This window comes from Ipomoea triloba, chromosome 4, assembly GCF_003576645.1.
Source record: "Ipomoea triloba cultivar NCNSP0323 chromosome 4, ASM357664v1".
Taxonomy (NCBI): domain Eukaryota; kingdom Viridiplantae; phylum Streptophyta; class Magnoliopsida; order Solanales; family Convolvulaceae; genus Ipomoea; species Ipomoea triloba.
Window position 1 is genome coordinate 35,307,800 of NC_044919.1, and position 19,503 is coordinate 35,327,302.

At 35.8% G+C, this 19,503-nt stretch overlaps 2 protein-coding genes across 3 annotated transcripts; one reads left to right on the plus strand and one right to left on the minus strand.

Annotated features, from left to right (window-relative positions):
• The first annotated feature begins 346 nt into the window (after positions 1–346).
• LOC116016933 (protein CLT3, chloroplastic-like) lies at positions 347–8,161 on the plus strand. 2 transcript variants are annotated; one of them, XM_031257397.1, is made up of 10 exons: positions 347–1,006; positions 3,711–3,856; positions 4,520–4,557; positions 5,629–5,744; positions 5,838–5,934; positions 6,010–6,045; positions 6,300–6,350; positions 6,442–6,562; positions 6,713–6,838; positions 7,695–8,161. In XM_031257397.1, exons 1-10 carry the CDS (start codon positions 567–569, stop codon positions 7,850–7,852), a joined length of 1,329 nt encoding a protein of 442 aa, XP_031113257.1. In that variant the 5' UTR covers positions 347–566; the 3' UTR covers positions 7,853–8,161. The 2 variants fall into 2 exon arrangements, with proteins under 2 accessions (XP_031113257.1, XP_031113258.1); XM_031257398.1 differs by having other exon boundaries at positions 893–1,006; positions 3,691–3,856.
• Positions 8,162–8,561: 400 nt separating this feature from the next.
• On the minus strand, positions 8,562–15,276 carry LOC116016788 (serine/threonine-protein kinase BSK7-like). The gene is made up of 12 exons (XM_031257191.1): positions 15,068–15,276; positions 14,786–14,908; positions 14,275–14,450; positions 13,965–14,185; positions 13,427–13,562; positions 12,415–12,548; positions 12,190–12,295; positions 11,850–11,935; positions 11,244–11,432; positions 10,415–10,567; positions 9,458–9,571; positions 8,562–9,255 (listed from the first exon to the last, which is right to left on the minus strand). Exons 3-12 carry the CDS (start codon positions 14,351–14,353, stop codon positions 9,010–9,012), a joined length of 1,464 nt encoding a protein of 487 aa, XP_031113051.1. The 5' UTR covers positions 14,354–14,450; positions 14,786–14,908; positions 15,068–15,276; the 3' UTR covers positions 8,562–9,009.
• Between the last annotated feature and the right edge of the window lie 4,227 nt (positions 15,277–19,503).

Genomic DNA, 19,503 nt, shown 5'->3' on the forward strand with positions numbered 1-19,503 from the left:
TCATGGATAAATTCTATAATTATCTTATAACTTATAATTAAAAATGCAATTTTTTCTCAATTTTATGATAGCCCTTTTATAAGATTTGATGGTCCCGATAATCTAATGTTATGGGATGTTCACGGACGGACATGGAAATCTGGGTGAAACATATGTCAACTCTGCCCACTGTGGCACTGTCAATAGAAAATGCAAAATCAAAAGATGGCTGGATTAATAAATTAAATAAATAAATGGTAAGCATTATTACTAATTTACTATAATTAGTCATATTTGCCTTATTAAAAATTCCATTAATCATTACTGTTTGGTCAATTATATTTTAGCATCATGCCACCGTAAGAAAAAGCATAATTGCTCTCTCTCTCTCGCTCTCGCTCTCGCTCTCTCAGAGTATATATCCTGTCTGTCTTCAACAATCAACCTACATAGTAGTAGTGTATATATCTCTGTTCGATTCTCTCCAACTTTCATCGTCTTCCAATTTTGAAGCTTAGGAGCAGAGAAAGAAATTTGTTTGGAAATCGGAACTATTTGCAGTAATTAAGGATCAAAGCTGAGCAAACATGGCGGTTTGGAGTCGCCAAATAACCGGCGGCTCAATCGGAACCCAGGCGGGGTCGGAAACGAGCCGTCATTTGCATCTACGCAGGCAGGGAGCAGAATTCCAGCGCGTTATCTCGCCGTGGCGGCGACGGCGGCCGGAAATCGTTCTGAGAGCGGCGGCGACGAGGCAATGGGCGGTGGAGGCCCCGGCCGGAGCGAGCGGGAAGTTCCGAGAGGTGAGGATTCGTAAGCGGCGTTGCTCGTGTGCGGTTGGAGATCTCCAAGGAGTGGAGGATTCGGTTGAGAGCTGCGGGAAAAGCGGTGGCAATCGTAGGGCGGAGGTTTTGGTTGCAGCAACGGCTACGGTGATCCTGGGCGTTGGTAATCGAGTCCTCTACAAGCTCGCTCTTGTCCCACTCAAACAATATCCCTTCTTCTTGGCTCAGCTCGCCACGTTCGGGTATGCTCAAGCCGATCCCTCTTAACATTATGCATTTAATCTGTCTTTTTATCAGATAAACAAACAAAAATAGTACGACGTCAAAATCATCAATACAGGAATACTATATTAGTATAGTCTCGTTTAATAGTAAAATTTTTCTAAATAAAATGATTAAACACTGTAGAATGAATAGGTAAGCAATTACGTTAGCAATGAGGACCAGACTTTTTGGAGCAAGAGGGAAACTATAATTATATCATGGTGGAATCTGAATTAGTTTTAAGTAGCAAGATACTGTATGCCTTATGGAAAATAATAATAATATATCCATCTTTTTCTTTTTTTTTTCGAAATTTCTTGACGTGGAAATTATTTAATACAATTGAATATGTATTAAATGCATTGTCTTTTTTTACTAAAAATATCTTGGATAATTTTTGTATTTACTCCACAATTTAAATTTTGAACTAAACATTGAAAGTGAAATTTCAGAAAAATCTAGTCTTTGAGCCAAGCAAGTACTTTACTAGTTACTAGATTTTTTATTTTTTATTTTTCCGTGATCTTTTAAAAATGAATTATGTCGTGATAAATTTTTTTATTTTTTATTTAGTATTATTGACTCTGTTACAATATAATATTTGTTCATACATACTTTCTCAACATACTTAAGCACAAATAGTCAATATTGACATCCCATTACTGGTGCTGGTCATTTGGATGGTGACTGGCAGTGGCAATATTGTCATTGTCTTTCATGTCACAGTCACAGGTGGTTCAAAGACCTCTGTCTAAGTGAGTCGCAACTCGCAAGGTTGGCTGCCAAAACCAAACATGATTGTGATTTGTGTCATTTTGTTTTTTGAAAATTTCATTTTAATTATGAATATTAAGACTATAAACAGTAAGACTAATATGATTAAATCTTTTGATTCTTTTCTGGAATATGATTCTACACTATAAGAAAGAGTAAAAACAAAAGGGAACAAGAAAGAACAGAATACATCTAAACTGCTGGTTTTGACTTCACAACTTGCTTCGTCAGTAGATCCATAACATCTGCCTACCTGATTTTAGCTGTAATTATTCTTTCATCACCTTTTAGCATGTGTTGATCCAAAAAAAAAAAAAAATCACCTTTTAGCATGTGGTCTGGATTTAAAGATCCAGCTTTAAGTTCTCTCCGTTGGTCAAAGTTCAAATGTTTGGCTCATTCTATGAGCTGTGGGTACTAATAAAAAAAGAATGCACTTTGGTAGAAGTTGCTTAAAATACTATTATGCTGAAGAATCTGGCAGTCTTGTGGGTCACATATTGAAGTGAAAAGAGTGGTAAGAATTCTTCCACCACATTTGGTGATTTGACAAAAAGTTCTCTGCAGTCAGTGCATTGGCTGTTAGTGAGATCCCTATTTCCGACAGTCAAATTTCACATTTAGTAACCACAAAGTTACAAGTTTGATTTCTAGTGAGAGCGATTTATTGGCTTTCTTGGTTTAAACGGGTCAGTTATGAGCAACCTAGGCTGGTTTACTTTCTTGTGGGGTTCTTTGCTGGTTAGAATCGCAAGGCGAGGTTTACCTAGTGCACACCCTCGGGTAGTGGCTGCGGTTTTTCCCTTGTCATTCACAAAAATAAATAAATAATTCACAACCTAGAATCAGTCTTCACATGGTTTGTGCACTTATCTACTTAATACACATATCCATATGATATTTGTAATGATACTGAAAAAGTACTGTTGAAGGACCTAAAGCTTGGCTTCAAAACAATACATGTCTTGACTTTCAATTATACTGTTTAAGGACCATAGTCATGTGTCACTACTTTATTTTATTTAAAACTAAACAAATAGATAAATATCTTTATTTTGGAAAAATTATATATATAATTTAACAGATGAAAATGTTCATTCAAAGGAAAACTGATCAACAAAGAAACAGAGTTGAGTAAAATGAATCTATACAATAATCTCCATCTAATGCGAGTTCCTTTTTTTTTTTTTCTTGATTATTAGTTTAATTTGATCATTTTAATTTAGGTAGGGACAGATCAACTTCTATTTATATAATTGCCCTTTTTCAATGGGTAGTTGGCATTTGAATGATTGAATCTAACTGTTGAAGGTTTAAGCTCAAAATGAGGTCCTTAAACAGGAACTCACTCATGGTATCTGAATCTTAGACTATATTTACAAACAAACTATTGTTTATTGAATTTCCAACCTTGCTCCTGCTCCTGCTCCAACCTTAAGATTTTCTTTGTCTATGAGAATTTGAAATCTCAGTAATAATTACCAGAAAGAGAATAAAAGTATGAAAGGGAATGCAAAGTAGAGATGAACACAGCAAAAAGGTCCAAATAATATGTTGAAGGAAAATCATCCATGAATCTAAGGACAAAAGAATTTTTGGATTCAGAAATTCAGAACAATTATTAATTTCCAAACAGGATTAGTGAAGATAATTGGGAAAACTTATCTCTTATAGCTTATCTAGGGACTATTCATCACAAAACAAGATATTTTGATGTCATTATAAAAAATATAAATCCAAGGTTTTCCTCCATGCATGTTCCCTTAAAAGAATGAGTTGGCAGCGTTACAGATTTTCTTATTTTTTTCACATCTCAAAGTAAATAAATCTCCTTGTTCATTTACTTAATGTGTCTTTTCTTCCTTATTCTTTGTCATATTTGTTTCAGATTTTAGTTTTCCTCTCTAGGTATGTGATTGTATACTCTTCTATCCTGTTTCTTCGCTACCATGCTGGCAAGGTTACCAATGAAATGCTTTCATTGCCTAAAACTCCATTCCTTGCTGTTGGTCTTTTGGAGGCTCTTGGTGCTGCTTCTGGTATGGCGGCTGGAGGTAATGGATACATACAACTCTTCTTTTTCTTTTTTTATCCCTGAATTATATTTCAATGATGTCCAAAATAAGTTTGTCTTGTAGTATTGCTTTTCCTTTTCTCAAGGATCTTTATCCTGAATGTTAGATATTTTTCATAACTATAATGAGCATGAAATGTATGCTGCTTTCATGTGTTTGATGTCAATTATTTATTTGAACTCTATATTTCAGCCTAAGAGCAACATAATTGGACAAAGTTGTATACAACTGATCAATGATCTAGCTTATCAATTTGCTCATGCTTACTCTTTCATATATGTTCAAAAAAAATGCATATACTGTTAATGTACTTGATCAAAAGCTTGACATTGATCTCTATTGAGAGTACACATTGAAAAATAAGAGAGAAACATATAGATAAATCCATGAGTTAGACTAACTAATTGCTTGTATTAAATCTTTTAGTGTGGTTTGGCTCATGTGCATTACAGTCTAGTTGAGTGATCTCAGTCCAATTTTAGATTCTAACATGGTATCAGAGCTTGTCCGGTCCACACAGTTGTCTTGCCCAATCTTAGATTTTAAGAATCACAAGATGATTATCATTCCCATTAGACCAATGCTTAAGGGTCACTTATTGTCATAAATATGGTACCTGACTATAGAAATTTTCTCTCACAGCTATTCTTTCCGGCGCAGCAATTCCAGTATTGTCCCAGGTAAGAAAAAGTTTGTATTGTGTTTAGTTCCATGTTTCATGTTTCCTTTAATATGAAAACCGATTGTTCAACACCATGATGCACAGTTCCAACAAAAACAGTCTGAACTTTATGTTTACAATCTAAGCATTAATATTATTAACTTGTATGCTTCCTTCAAATATTGGGGTTTTGACTGAAATTAAGAACTTTTTGGATGACTGGATGAAAATATGCAAATTTTGAACCTGGACAAAAATATGCAAAACAACTTTCTCAAATGCATTTGTGTCAAACTTTTTCTGATTATGCAAATGCACTTATTTTATTTTTTTTTTCATAAATTTCATTTTGGCGATTGTGAAAATTTTAATAATTATCAATTAAATTTTAAAAATACACCGTATATTGGTATTAATAAATTATTTTTTTAAAAAGCAAACACATTTCCTTAATGCGTTTGTCACATGTAATGTGCAACCAGTATGAATGGGACATTTCTACATTATATATAAATTGCCAAAAATTAAATTAATTCCTCATTATATAACAATTGATCCATTTTCGAATGGTGGATAGAGATAAGTATTGACGGCCTTGGAGAACAACAGCTGTTGGGTACAAAACATTCAGAATCCAACTGTAAATACCCTTTTGGAGCTTTTCAAGTTGCCTTTGACCAGCCTCTACCACCCTTGAAACATCAATCCTCTTTACTCCTCAGTGGTACATAGTTCTCAACTCCTGAAGCCATTATTTGGAATGCACAGGGTGCCAATTCACCATACGCATTAGCTTTAAAATTTAATTTAATTGGAAATTAAATTTTTTCCTCAAATGTCAACTCCAAAAATATAAATTTCTGAAAACTGATGAAACACATTTAGGTAATGCATTTCTCCAAAAGTTTGACTGAAATGCATTAGGCAAAGTAGTTTTGCCTATTTTTGTCCAAGTTTTAAAAATTGCATATTTTCATTCACTCTAATCCATTTTTGCCTATTTCAGCCAAAAGCCCTTACATATTATCTTTCTTTCTTAAGTGGAAACGTTGGATGGAACATAAACTGCTTATCTATTGATCTTCTGCAGAGCTTTCTTGTCTGGCAACTTCTCCTGTCTTATATTTTCCTTGGCAGAAGATATAGTTTCAACCAATTGTTTGGGTGCTTTCTTGTGGCAATGGGTGTTATTATAACTGTAGCAAGGTAGACAAATTCTTACTTGAGGATACTTAAACTGACATCACCAGGTCTAAAAATATAACTTGCATGTGCTCTTTATCTTATTTCCTTTTGCAGTGGATCTAGTGCTGGTTCTATAATGGAAGCAGGGATATTTTGGAGTCTTTTGATGATTGTTTCTTTTTTATTTCAAGCTGCTGATACTGTGTTGAAGGTTAACAAGTTAACCTTTAGTTTTTGGTTCATGATGCTTGCATTACTTTCTCTTATAGGCTCATTTCTTTTGCAGGAAATAATATTTTTGGATGCTGCTCGTAAGTTGAAGGTTGGCTTTCTGTAGCTTTTTCCTACTTTATACTCTTTCTGTTAGATTATGCCTTGTGCCCAGGCCGATATTTTGGCATTAAATGCATTTCTAAATTTACAAGAATGATTTATCATTTCACATCAACCTCAGTCCTCAGGGATTCTTGATTCCAAGGCCTATACTGCTATCATGCACGACCAATTTATGATGCCCTTACACAAGTTAAGATTTTATGTTAGTCATCTAAAGATTATTGTAAATTATGATGGCAGGGTGGTACAGTGGATCTATTTGTTGTGAACACTTTTGGATCTGCTTTCCAGGTATAATGTTTGAGTCTCTGACTCTCTTCATATGCTTACACTTTCCAACAAATTTAAGCTGAAATTTGAAACTTGTTTTCATGTATGTCAGGCAGTTTTTATAAGCCTCCTCCTCCCTTTTTTATCAAAGTTATGGGGTATCCCGTTTTTTCAATTGCCAACGTATGTAAAAGATGGCGCAGCCTGCTTTTTGAACCTCGGAACAATACAGGGTAACTACTGACTTCTGTAAGACTTCTATGAGAATGATATGATAGAGTCCTCAGTTTGTCTGTCATTTGTTTTCTTTTTCTTCTGTATTGTGTAACATTGTGCTTTAAAAAAAATTTCTAAATTACATTAATTCCATGCTCTGGCTATAGGATGTGATGGTGCACCTTTGTTACCTCTGCTGTTTGTCATCGTCAACATGGGTTTCAATATATCGTTGTTACACCTGCTCAAGATCTCCTCTGCTGTGGTTTCTTGCCTCGCATCCACATTTTCTGGTATGTTCCTGATGTTAATTTGTACCCATAAGATATCTTGCAAAATTGGTACGAACCAAGCAAAATTTAAAACTCATGATGTGTCCAGATTCGGATTGCATATGATCACATGATTCTATTTTAGCATGCTGAAATGGTCAATCTGAATAAGTAGAATGCCATATCACTGTGAGATCACAGGCCTTGGGTAACAAATAATGCCAAAGATGTGGGATTTTGCACATGCATGCAATAACCTCTGGATATCCCTTTTGGTTGCTCAATTCAACCCATTTAAGCATTGATCAGAATCTGATCAAGATCTCTGAGTATATGAATTCTATTTGTTCACCCAATCCTATTAAGCACCAGATAACCGAACAACACCCATCCTATCATTTTTTTAATATTACGGACTGACTCTATTACAATGCAGTATCTGTTCATAACTACTTTCTCAACCTATTGAAGCACAAAGAGTGTAGTATCTGTTCATAACTACTTTCTCAACCTATTGAAGCACAAAGAGTCAATATTGCCTCCACTGAGGCTCGAACCCCCAACCTCCCATACAAGGGAGCAATTTGATGCAACTGGACCACAAGGTCCTTGGCACACCCATCCTATCATTCTCATCTCAGTTACAACCATCTTTAGGAATTTTTACTTCATAAAGCTTAACTGGCCTGATCACCACACCATCCTCCTCCTCGTATTCTCCTTAATGATCCAACCATGGTGCTAAAACGGTTATCTATAATGCTATCCTTGCCTGCTATAAATGAATTTTAGGTTACTATGCATTGAATATCCCCATTGGCTATCATGTTAGTTTGGGTATCTTCCAACTCATTGCCTTCTGTTCTATCCAATGCAGTTCCAATAGCGGTGTTTATCTTCACGCTTCCATTACCATATCTCGGAGTCGCATCATCTCTCCCACCCGGCTTCATAGTTGGTGCTGCCATCCTTGTTCTGGGAATGCTTATTTATGCTTGGACACCATCACTTCACATGGCTAAAGCAAGCACCTGATTCTGGCCACATCAGCAATGTATTTGCCATCATTCTGATCAAATTCTGTGGCGCTGCAGCTCAACTGTTGCATATGTATTCTGGGAAGTGCAAGAGGAAGACAATGGTTTGTAAAATTAAGTAGGGAATAAAACAGGACAGGAACCCCCGGTTCAACAGAATTGTTGATTGGGGTTTTTTTGTGTGTATACTTAAAGAAGTGCAAGCTGGATTGAGCATGCCGTTCGGATCATAACTTTATTGTATTTTTAAGGGAAAAGAAATACAATTGTAATGGTTTAGAATACTGAAAATTGTTTTTTTTTTTTTTGATATTTGAGAACACACAAGTAGGTTATATGAATTGTGATTGCGCTTCACTTGCCTAACTCTCTTGCAATACTATTTTTTTTTTCAGATCACGAGGTGTCTTGAGCAGACTTTAACGATAAGAGACACCTTTTAAGCCTGTACCATATTCAGACTAATCCCCATTTGCACCGGGCCTATCCAATTAAAGGAAGGTATCCTAAGCATAACCTAACTGTAAGAAGCACCTTTTAAGTCTGTACCATAATCAGACTAATCCCCGTTATGACTGGAAATGCAGAAAAGTTGAGGAAAAAAAAAGAGAGTAAATCCTTGACAGGTAAATTGGTTACAAATAATTATAAAACCCACAATGAAATTACCAGAATGAAGAAACAGCAACCCATTGGAAAACGAAGAATGAAAAGAGCAAAGGAAAATTATTTAAAAACAAAAAATTGACAGATCCAATTTCATCATTCATCTTGAGCAAGCACATGTATAGCACTGTACATAAATTACAGCAAGCTAGCTTCCCCTACTTCCCTTTGCAATGGCGTTTCGAATCCTTCATGAACATGTAACCACTCTCATACTCATTCAATTGTTTTCAGCTATTCTGTTTTACGAAATGGTGAATCGACGGGTTGGGTAACCAAGAAACGTACACCTCCGAATAGCAATATATGCGCGGGAACTAAGCAGAAAAATGTCTACAAATCCAAAAAACAACGCTTCAACGAAGCCAGACAGACGAGTGATGGTGCGTGCAGAAAGTGAATAGGAACCGTGCCCATAGCCTTTATGTTTTTAAGTCGAAGAACCAAAAAGCCCGAGAAGCAACTCACAAACGCAAAGAATGGGCCAGTTCAGGACGTTGCGTTCTTCTTTTCCTCGAGTACAGCACCTTCTTTGAGTGCAATTTGCGCCTCGTTTTCCCTCCCCAAGGCAAATAGAGAAACGGCCTGTAAATACGATGCAATGTGCCAAATCGGAGATATTACTTGTGCCTGCACTGCATCGTTGAGGGCTTCCTGTGGCATATCGCTCATGAGATATGTTAGACAACGGCGAGCATACACCGTCGGGGACACCATGGTTCCAACATCGATAAACTGCAACACCAAGAAATGAATCAAAACAAAGTGCAAATACATTTTAGAGTCGTCATTAGTCAATTCACTATACAGTGTATCGAAAAACTGGAAAATGGAAGTAAAAGCAGCCAAAAGACACAAGCGATTGCAACTCTGTAACATTCAATTGCAGCCCAAATGATAAGGTTTTTGAGAGGTCAATTTTAACAAATTTTCTAACCTGTGAGTAGCATTCAATTGCAGCCCTAAAATCTTTGTGTCGGAAAGCAACATCCCCCTTTTTCTTGGAGTTTAAGGTATCTTGCATCTGATTGGTCCACATCTGGAACGAAAGCTGCAAGAAACAAGAATTTGATTTAAGCAGAAAGCTTACTCGGCCTCTACTAGCACACCACTCTATCAAAAGCACTAGCATTCTAGCAAAAGCAAGCATAACAACTAATAAGAACGATGCACATTGTGGTTCAAATTTCTAAAGTATTTAAGTAAAACACCCCAAGCCAAGCAGTGTTTATGCAGCACAATGATATCATACTTGGCTACTTGCTGCCTGGTTTTAGTCCAGAGACGACATTAAATAGGACTAGACGGACCATTGTACGGTGTTCAATACGAAAGACGGAACTTTTGAAGGTAGTTACATTTTTTTGGGGGGGGGATGGATCACGAGGTGTTCTGAGCAGGCCCTGGTAGTAGGAGGCACCTTTAAACCCGTACCATACTCAGACTAATTCTCGTTTGCACCGGGCCGGCCCAATTAAGGGGCAAAGTGCTGGCCAGATTGGTTTCTCCATACAAGAGGGGTTTCGAACTCCCGACCTCTCTTAAGGGAGAAGAGTGCTCGGCCACTCACGCCAACCTAGCTGGTTTGAAGGGAGACACATTCAATCCGGAAGAAGTGTACCCAAAAAAGATTTTACTAAACCTCTCAGAGCACTCCCTGTAAACTCCACATATCATTACAGGGATAATTGGAACTTACTACTCATGTTTTCTTCCCTCCATTAATTTCATAGTTATAGTGATATCCTAACAGCACTTCATTGATGGGGTGCGTTTAGTTGATGGCACCATTATTCACTATAATTAAGCCAGGAATAGACTCCAGATGACAGAAGAGCATATATCCAAACAGGGCATGATATGAAAATAAATCAATAATTGTAACGAGACAAACCTCAGTAGCTGCTCCTTCATCATCTTTGTACCCAAGTTTTTCTAAGATTTCATGTATCGCAGTCAAGTCCGATCTCAAGCAAGCTTCACCAAGAGGAGATAAAGACATAGATTCACCATTCACTGGTATACCCATTAATACATGAGATGGAACCTGAATACCAAGTTTCCATAACTTCAATTAGTCACATTTTCTAGTTAATCAAATAATCCATTACAACATGCTCATCAGATGAGAAAACAGATCGAAATGACTAGATGAATCCGTAAACAATGCAGAAAACTAGACAGACAAATATAAATAGCGCAACTGTTAAAAGACTTCTTTAATATGAAAAGCAGCCTCAAGTCTCGGACTAAATATAGCTTCTGGAAGGCCACATCTACTTCTGTTAGTATTGTTTTGTTTGTTAGACCACGAATCCACGAGGTGTCCTGAGTAGGCCCTAATTATAGGAGACACCTTTAAACGTGTACTATACTCAGACTAATCCCCGTTCGCACCGGGCCGGCCCAATTAAGGGACAAAGTGATAGACTGATAGCCAATTGGTTTTTCCATACGAGAGGAGGATTTGAACTCTCGACCTATCTTAAGGGATGAGAATGCACGGCCACTCACGCCAACCAAGCTGGTTACTTTTGTTAATACGTATAAGGCTTCTATATGTATTTAAAATGAACCCGAATCCCCCCAATCATGCACTTTTGTTCTGGCAGATAACAAAGAACTAAAAGCTAAAGCAAGCATGTGATTTTAAAGAAATCAATCAAATGGAAACCAATTAAACTCCTAAAGTTGATATCCACAATATAGATTCAGAATATAACCTCAGTCTCCTTCTGAAGAGGAATTAATGCAGTGACTAATGACTTTGGATTTGGTCGCTCACGAGGCTCATATTGCAAACATCTAGAAGCTATTCTAACCAACTCAGTTCCATCATCATTAGAAAATTGACCTTCCAAGCAAGAATCAGTTAACATCTGAAGATTCCGGTCCCTAATCAGATCAAGGGCCTGAAATAAAGTAAATAGAGTATTAGGTGGAGAAAACACGGAAAATACCACATACTAGCCAGATGCATGATTTTCACAATAAAATTTTACCAAACCAGACAGGAAAAAATTGCACAGCAGATCTGAGTTACCAACTTCAGAAATAGACCACAAACAGGTGCACAAAATGCAGGGAGTCACTAAACCAATTTTTTTATTAAAGGAAAACACATCAAGTGACAACTCTGAGTATTTTGAAACAAGAAGAAAATGCATTTATCTTAGGAACACGAAGGCATCACTGACACATCTACATATAAAAAGGTATAGGTGCATAGAAAACTGGAAAAAAAAAAAAAAAAAAAAAGGATCATAGGAGAGTTTATGTATGAAGTTAGTTTAACAGTGACATCAAATTTAACCCAAAAGGAAGCTTACATGGCTTGGAGGGATGTGTTTGCCACTGAGAAGGTCAAGCAAAAGCGTTCCAAAACTATACATGACGCTCTCCGGAGTTATTCTTCCTACAGAAGTTTCAAAAACCAACTGGATGATAGTCCAACAAGAAAACATATATAGGTTTATATGGTAAAATCCACAAATCATTACCAAGGGCCACAATAAATATTACTAGATTGTATTACAACAAGGATAGGGAACATATATTATAATATAAGCATGTCATAATTATGCTTATTTATCAAATAAAACACATTTATAAAAGATAAGATGCTGAAACTTGTGCCACAAACAGAAACACTTTAGTGAGAGTTGTTACCAGTCCGTAAATATTCAGGTGGAGTAAATGCCAAATTTGTGCTGTAACTTTTTCCATCTCTACTGTTTTTCATCAAACCAAAACAAGAGAGCCTGGGATTACCATCCTATGAAATCAGGTGGAAAAAGTTTATTAGTCATTGACCATTCCACTTTATGTGTGAACTTACGAATGTGAATGGATTCACCAAATAAACAGTGAAAGTAGAAGTTCTTTTCTTCTTACATCATCAAAGACTATTCTATAAGCATTAAGATCATGATAAAGAGCACGTCCTTTGCTTGTACAATATTCTAGAGCTTGTGCAAGGTATAAGGCGACTCTTAACCGCATTGCCCACTTCATTGGTTGTGTTTCCCCTGAATGGTACATAATAAAATTTTGAGTGACAACTCATAACCATAAGAAGATTAGCATTATACAAGTATACATGCATTGTCAACTATCCTTAGCATAATAACAATATTTTCTCTTTCTCACACAGATGCACACAAATGCAGGTCACTTTTTTATCCTCCCACACTACCCATCTTCACCAGCCTTCTGGTGGTAAAGAGTCCAGAATAATGCTTCAGCACAAGTATAGAACAAAATCACAACTGACCAATATAAGTTGTAGAATCAGATTTTATGGGATCAAGTATCCTATCCTATACTAGATTACTAGTAATCTTTGACCTTTGAATTTTCATTTTAATTTAGGAGAAAAACAGTATGCCTTAGAATTACAATAGACAAATTATTTCATCTAACTGCAAAGAGAAAGTATTGAGAGGTCCCAGGGCAAGAATTAAAATATTTGAGGTACATGAAAAGTCAAATATTAACATATGACTATGCATATGAAGCATGAAAGGCATGCCAGCATCATTCATGTATTAGAATTAATCACTTGGAAGGACTTTCAAAATATTTTGTTGATAAACTAAAAACTTTACTAAACCTAAAATAAACTGCAAGAACAAAATCCGGATACTAGTCATGGTAAAAGTCTTCTCTACACTTTTTGAGTTTTGAGACTGCTCTCTCCCTCGTAGTGCAATTTTTTTTTGGAGTAATTGTAACAGTAAGTTACCCAATAAATAGATTAACTGATGCTGGGCTATCAAATAACATGAGCCATGACTTCAACTCCTCTTTCAAAAAATATATCATCAGAAATATATGGAGTAAAAGACCAAAAGAAATGTTAGACATATTCAGACACTACAGAAAGTTAATGTTTACGTTGACTTACAGTGAAAGAGATGTTTTGCTAGTGTCTCATTGGGCATAAACTCTGCAACTAACAACCTCTCATCACCTTCGTAGCAACAGCCGAGAAGATTTGCCAATCGATTGTTTCGGAGCTGGCCAACTGTCCTTGCTTCTTCCTAAAGTTTAAATTTTTAGAGAGAAACAAAAGAATATGTTCAAAAGCATAGCTCAAAAAAGTAAAATTGTCCACCAACAGAAGAGAAAATATCAAATTATACATGGAAATTTGGCCACCAAAGGGGAGTACAAAGGCCCAAGGATAAAAATTTTAGTTTTGTCTCTTCTTAAATTCTGTCAATCAAACCAAAAGTTCTAATATAAAAGCAATATAAAGCAATCATATGAAAAGACAGCTCTCTGCTCAGTATGCAAACTGACTCAATAGCATCTTCAAATAGACAGAGGCTAACTAAAAACCAAATAAGAAATAGTGGGCAATATTTGATCAATTGAAAATACTGAACAGAACTGCAAAACTGGCTAGTTATACTTCAAAGATACTGCTAAAAACTACTTACCAAAAACTGCCGAGCATCAGGCCATGCAGATCGATTAAACCGTTTAACAGCTATCCGCCTCTGGTTGTCCAATTTCCCTTTATAAACCACATTTGGGGCTTTCTCACCATGCTCTGAAACTATATTCTCCACTGCAAAGTCAGAGGTAGCTACTCTCAGTTGTTCAACAGTGTACTCCCGGAAAGTGGGCAAGTCACTAACTTCATTAGCCTCTTCATCATCTGCCAAGCAATTCCAGAAGGAATTAAAAACAGGAATTTATCCTGAGACCCACTAACAAAATGAGAAACCATATAAAGTTTTGGTGTACCAGGATTGTGATCCTCATGAACCGGTCCATTCTGTCCGGTCCAACAACAAGATGCAAATTTGGAACACTCACAGCCCATTGTCAATGCCCACAAATTTGCAGCAACCCAATGCAACTGTGAACTTCACCACCACTACCAAATACCTCAACTTTTGCAACTCTCAAAAGCAATCCATCTGGCTTCACACAATTCTTTTGTTACCACAATAACAGATCTATATTCTATATGGGGAAAAAAAATTGGTACTAATATTCTACATGAAATTACAAATAGGAACCAATCACTCACAAAATATCCATTTCAATTTTCAAATTGTTGCAGTTGCAGCCTAAATGGTGTTTTTGTACAACTTGCAGAGAGAGGAGAGAGAGAGAGAGAGAGAGAGACAAACATAGTATTTCTTACATGTGCGTGTGTAAAGGGGTGAAATGCATTCGAATCTCGGGTTCATAGTCACAAAGATTAGCAGAGAGAAAAAAAGGTAAAACCCAGTGAAAAAGAAAGCAGTACCTTTTAGTAAAAGCGATTCAAATCCGGGTCAACCCACTTCCCCTACTGCTCATTCCGGATCCCAAAGCTTCAAGAAAGCTTCTTTTCCCCTTTCCTTTCCTTCCCTTTCCAGCTGAGTCACACCTGAACCCAGAACCAGATATGGGTCAACCTCAAGTCAAAATCAAAGCTCAAACTAAATGCAAGCAGAGCTATGAATGAATACTTGCAGATACAGATGCATAAAAAGTGTGTGTGTGTTTATTTGATGGGTACAGAGAAAGAGAGAGAGAAGATTAAAACCTCTGGCAGAGAGAGAGAGAAAGTGGAGTTGGGATTTGGGTCAAATTGGAAAAAAAAGAGTGAATGAATATTTGATAGATTGATTCTAGTTGTATCAGAAAGACAGACAGATGAGGGATTCAATAAAGAGGGAAAACAAGAATCAGATGATCAGACTTTGTGTATGTGTGTGTATGTATATAATTGAGTGTGAAATGTGTGTATGTATGGGTAGATAGATGTAGATCGATCTCTATTAACATTATAACGTACCACTCTTCCCCTTTCTTCTTTCCTTTACCCAACTCTTCCCCCTTTTACAGCGCCTCTTTTACTTTACCATTCATACCAATCCAACCCTATTTTACTTCATGGATTCAAAGTTTCAAACTCTTCCATCTCCTTTTCTTTTCTTGCTTTTAATGCTTATCCCATAAGATAAGAAAGTTTGGTCCAATTGTAGAAAATAAGACTCTACACAACAAGATAACACTTGTTTTTGTCAATGAACATGTGGTCAAGTGACATATAGTGACTCTCATAAATGAAAGGTTATAGAACTAAACCTCAAATTCTACAATGTAATAGAGTCAATAGTACTTAAAAAAAAAAAGAATAACGCTTATTTTTAAAGTCTATCATATTTTAAAATTGACCCAAGCAAAAATTGCAATTTTTTTTTTACTATTCACTCTGTTACAGAGTAGTATCTGTTCATAGCTACTTTCTCAACCAAATGAGTCAATATTGCCTCCACTGAGGCTCGAATTCACCCCTCCCATGTGGGGCGCAAATATCTTTTATTATACTCATTAACCATAATAGTCACTCTCCTGTAAGACTCATTATTAATCAGGAATAAAGTAGTGTTTGTTATTTGTGACAAAAGGTGTAATTAAGGAAAAATAAAACACTTTTAAATCAAAATATAAAAATATTATAAATACTTTATTATTTATTAGTATTGTATTTTCAACTTGATCCTAAATGTTCTCACAGATAACTACATAAGGATTCGTGGGACGGTCTCACACAAAATTTTGTCACACTTTAATGTGTTACCATCTCCTTATTTTGTTATTTGTGTATAATATTTATAGTGTATCAAATACTCCGTATTAATTTGTATTCACAATTTAGCATGTCATATTCAGAAAATTATACTGATTCTCTTAATGGGTATAATTTATGCATTAGAAAAACAGCAATTTTTAGAATATGATGTTAATAGGGGGAAAAAAAAGGAAAAAAAGTATAGATCTGAGAATATTTAATTGAGTGTCAAAGTGTCCAAAGACATCTCATTGAGGGGTCATTGTTGTTATTTGAAGACACCCAAATCCTAAAAAATATGTGTAGGAGTGCAATGGAAGACCCAACATCTTAACAGCTAGATCCTGCTCTTCCCATGCCTGGCATGCACCATTCACACCTTTAACACCTCCTCCTCATCCCATTGTTATACCATGGACCGACTTCATATTACATTGTGAATCATGATAGAAAAAATTATGTACCTTCAATTAATACATTTTATACCTACCGTTAACAGTTTATGTACATGTAAACAAATAACTTGATAATTACTGACACATAATATGATAGCTACAGGTACAAAATGTGTCAACTACAAATATAGAATCTGAAAGTTATTTTTGGACTAGTGTCTACTTTGGATTAGGGTCTACAATGCAAAGTAGACACTAGTCCATAATATAATTTGCCCTCTTCATCACTACCCTTCCTCATTTTTACACCCAAAATATTACTTACTTTTTAAAAATATATATTGAGATGAGGGTCAAATAGACTTTCAAACTATACTCAATTGTGGAATTAGGCCCTTGAACTTCAAAAGGCTCCAATTAGGCCATCAGTTGTTATTTTGGAGCAAATAGACCCTTTAACCTATTTGTGACCTATAATTGTAGGTCAACAAGAATTCCGGCCATCATCCGGCGAAATTCTGGCGAACAAAACAAAACCATCAACCACCATCTTTAAGAGAAAATAAAATGAAAAAAAAAAAGGAAAAAAAAAAAAAAAAGCATACCTACCCTAACTGGAATATAATATATTGAAGTGTACTGAAAATGGGTGAAGCAAGAGTTTGTGCATGAAAAATGAATGAAGTGACTGACACATGAGAATACTCTTGTGAATGTTCAATAAGTCTTCTCATGGAATGTTAGTTATGCCACTTTTTGACATTTCACTTCTTTTCTGCATTTAAAATTTGAAATCCTACCCACTACTTAATGTACACCAATTACCACTCTTCACTATGTGTATTTGTACCAAACAATAATGCCTTATCTCATAATCTTAGTTTAGTATAATGGTATCCTGTCTATGGCCAAATTAAGTTAGAGTTGCACACTTCAACTTGTGAGTTGTGTCACATCACAAGCTATATCTCATAACATGTGTTCAACCATAAATGTAATGCAATAGTGATAATTAGGAAGAATTTGACAAGATAATATATGATTTGACAATACATTTCTTGAAGAATTATTTTTTAAAAAATATCATTCTAAATTAATATGTAAAAACAAAAGCAATTACTACAAAATTTAGGTCAAACAATTCCGTAGGCGAGGACATTAATGAGTGAGCTCCTTCAGATGGGACAACAAAAGTTTACAAGGGCCAGCTCAGTTGGTCACATGGATGAAGTCTTGGGAAGAAAGACTAAGGATTGAGTCTCACTAGCGGCAGTGTGGAATAAATTTTTCAATGTGAGGGGGCTTTTTGGATAAAATGTCTAGCTTCTGTGTTCAGCTGGGTTTACATCATCCCAAATTTCTGTCGTTCCGAGGTCGTGGGGGCCCTTAGAGTTGGGGATTCAACCTTGGGAAGAAAAAATATAATGAAATGTCATTCAAGTAGTGCATATATTAATTTTCCGATTAATGGTTTAATTGAGCAAATCAAAATTCCATTTGATGGATAATATACTAGGCTTGGGCACACATGGACCGATCCAAGAGAGTAACTGGATCAAGAAGACCCAAGAAAGATACCCAGTACAGAGTTACGGAAGAGTTTGATAAGAATTGGGCTTAGTATGCTTAATATAAGTAGGATTATGGCTTATTATTTATAATGTAACCAGAACTCTCAAATCTCAATATAAAGCAGTCCGAATTTCTTATTCTTTATATGGAGTTCTAGGCCCAAAATATGTATAAATAGACTCTGCATGCATAGAAAATGGGAAAAGCAATTCTGAATAATACAATACTTTCTCTATTATCTCTATATACTTTATAACCTGCAATTGACTAACACCCTTAACCAAATAGTATAACCTCTAAAGAATTGGAAAATAGGAATTCACGCACTACTCTTGTCTCATAACTTCTGGATTAGAACTAAGAAATTAGTTACCAATTTAAAAATTTTGTTCCAATACAAAAAAAAGTAAACTATAACTAATTGTCTAAAGTTCAGTAGGTTAACATAGTAGTCACATCCAAACCATAATTATTTTTATTTTTTGAATCATTTCCACTTATCCAATTAGGCTATAGCAACCAGAATGAAACTGAATCCTTATTCCTTAACAAATATAGTTCCCTGAAATCTGAATGGAGACTACAGTAACAGTAGGTAGTCGTTCCGGCCTGCAGGTTAATTCAAAGATGGTTGGTTAGGAACAGATAGATATAGGTGGGTTAAATATAACAGATGGCAATGCACTGCGTTGCCATGCGTCAATTAATGCATAAACTTTGGTTGTTGCAACTTCAGAAGCTGGCGAGCCGCATTTATCCCTTTGTTCAGATGGAAGACACACAAGTCGGTTAGTAAGGCCACAGCATTTAATCCATGCGGTGAATATAGTCTTTTTGTTGTTTATGTGTGTGTATATATATATAGTTATATGTTTTGGTGCGGCGCTGCTCTTACATGCGGTTATGTGGATGCATTAGAATTGTAAGATGAGTTAAGATTTATTAGATGAAAATTAATAAAGAAGGGAAAATACGTAATGTGTTATGAAACAAAAGGAAAATGGTGGATGTCCAAGGTATGATTCGAAACTTGGACCTCTTGCCTAAAGCTCAAGACTCAATCCACTATGCTGCTGGTGTTATTGATGGTAGATGGGAGAACATTTAATACCTAAATGTTTCCTGGAAGTCTTGAGCAACGGATCAATCAGAATAACAACAAAATTAGGTGAAGCCTAGAGGAATCGAACACAGGAACCCGGGAGAGGATAAGCTTCGTAGGCATCAGACTTATCCAACTAGGCTAGCACAATTATATGCAAGTACTGTACATATTTAATATTTATTTATTCATTTCCGGACACTATAAATACCCCTCAAACTCTTTGTAAAATCTATCCCAGAATCATAAATGAATACTTCTTCCTCCTTCTCCATCTCTAGATTCTTCATTTAGTTTCTTCTGAATATCATAGTTAATATTCATATTTTATAACA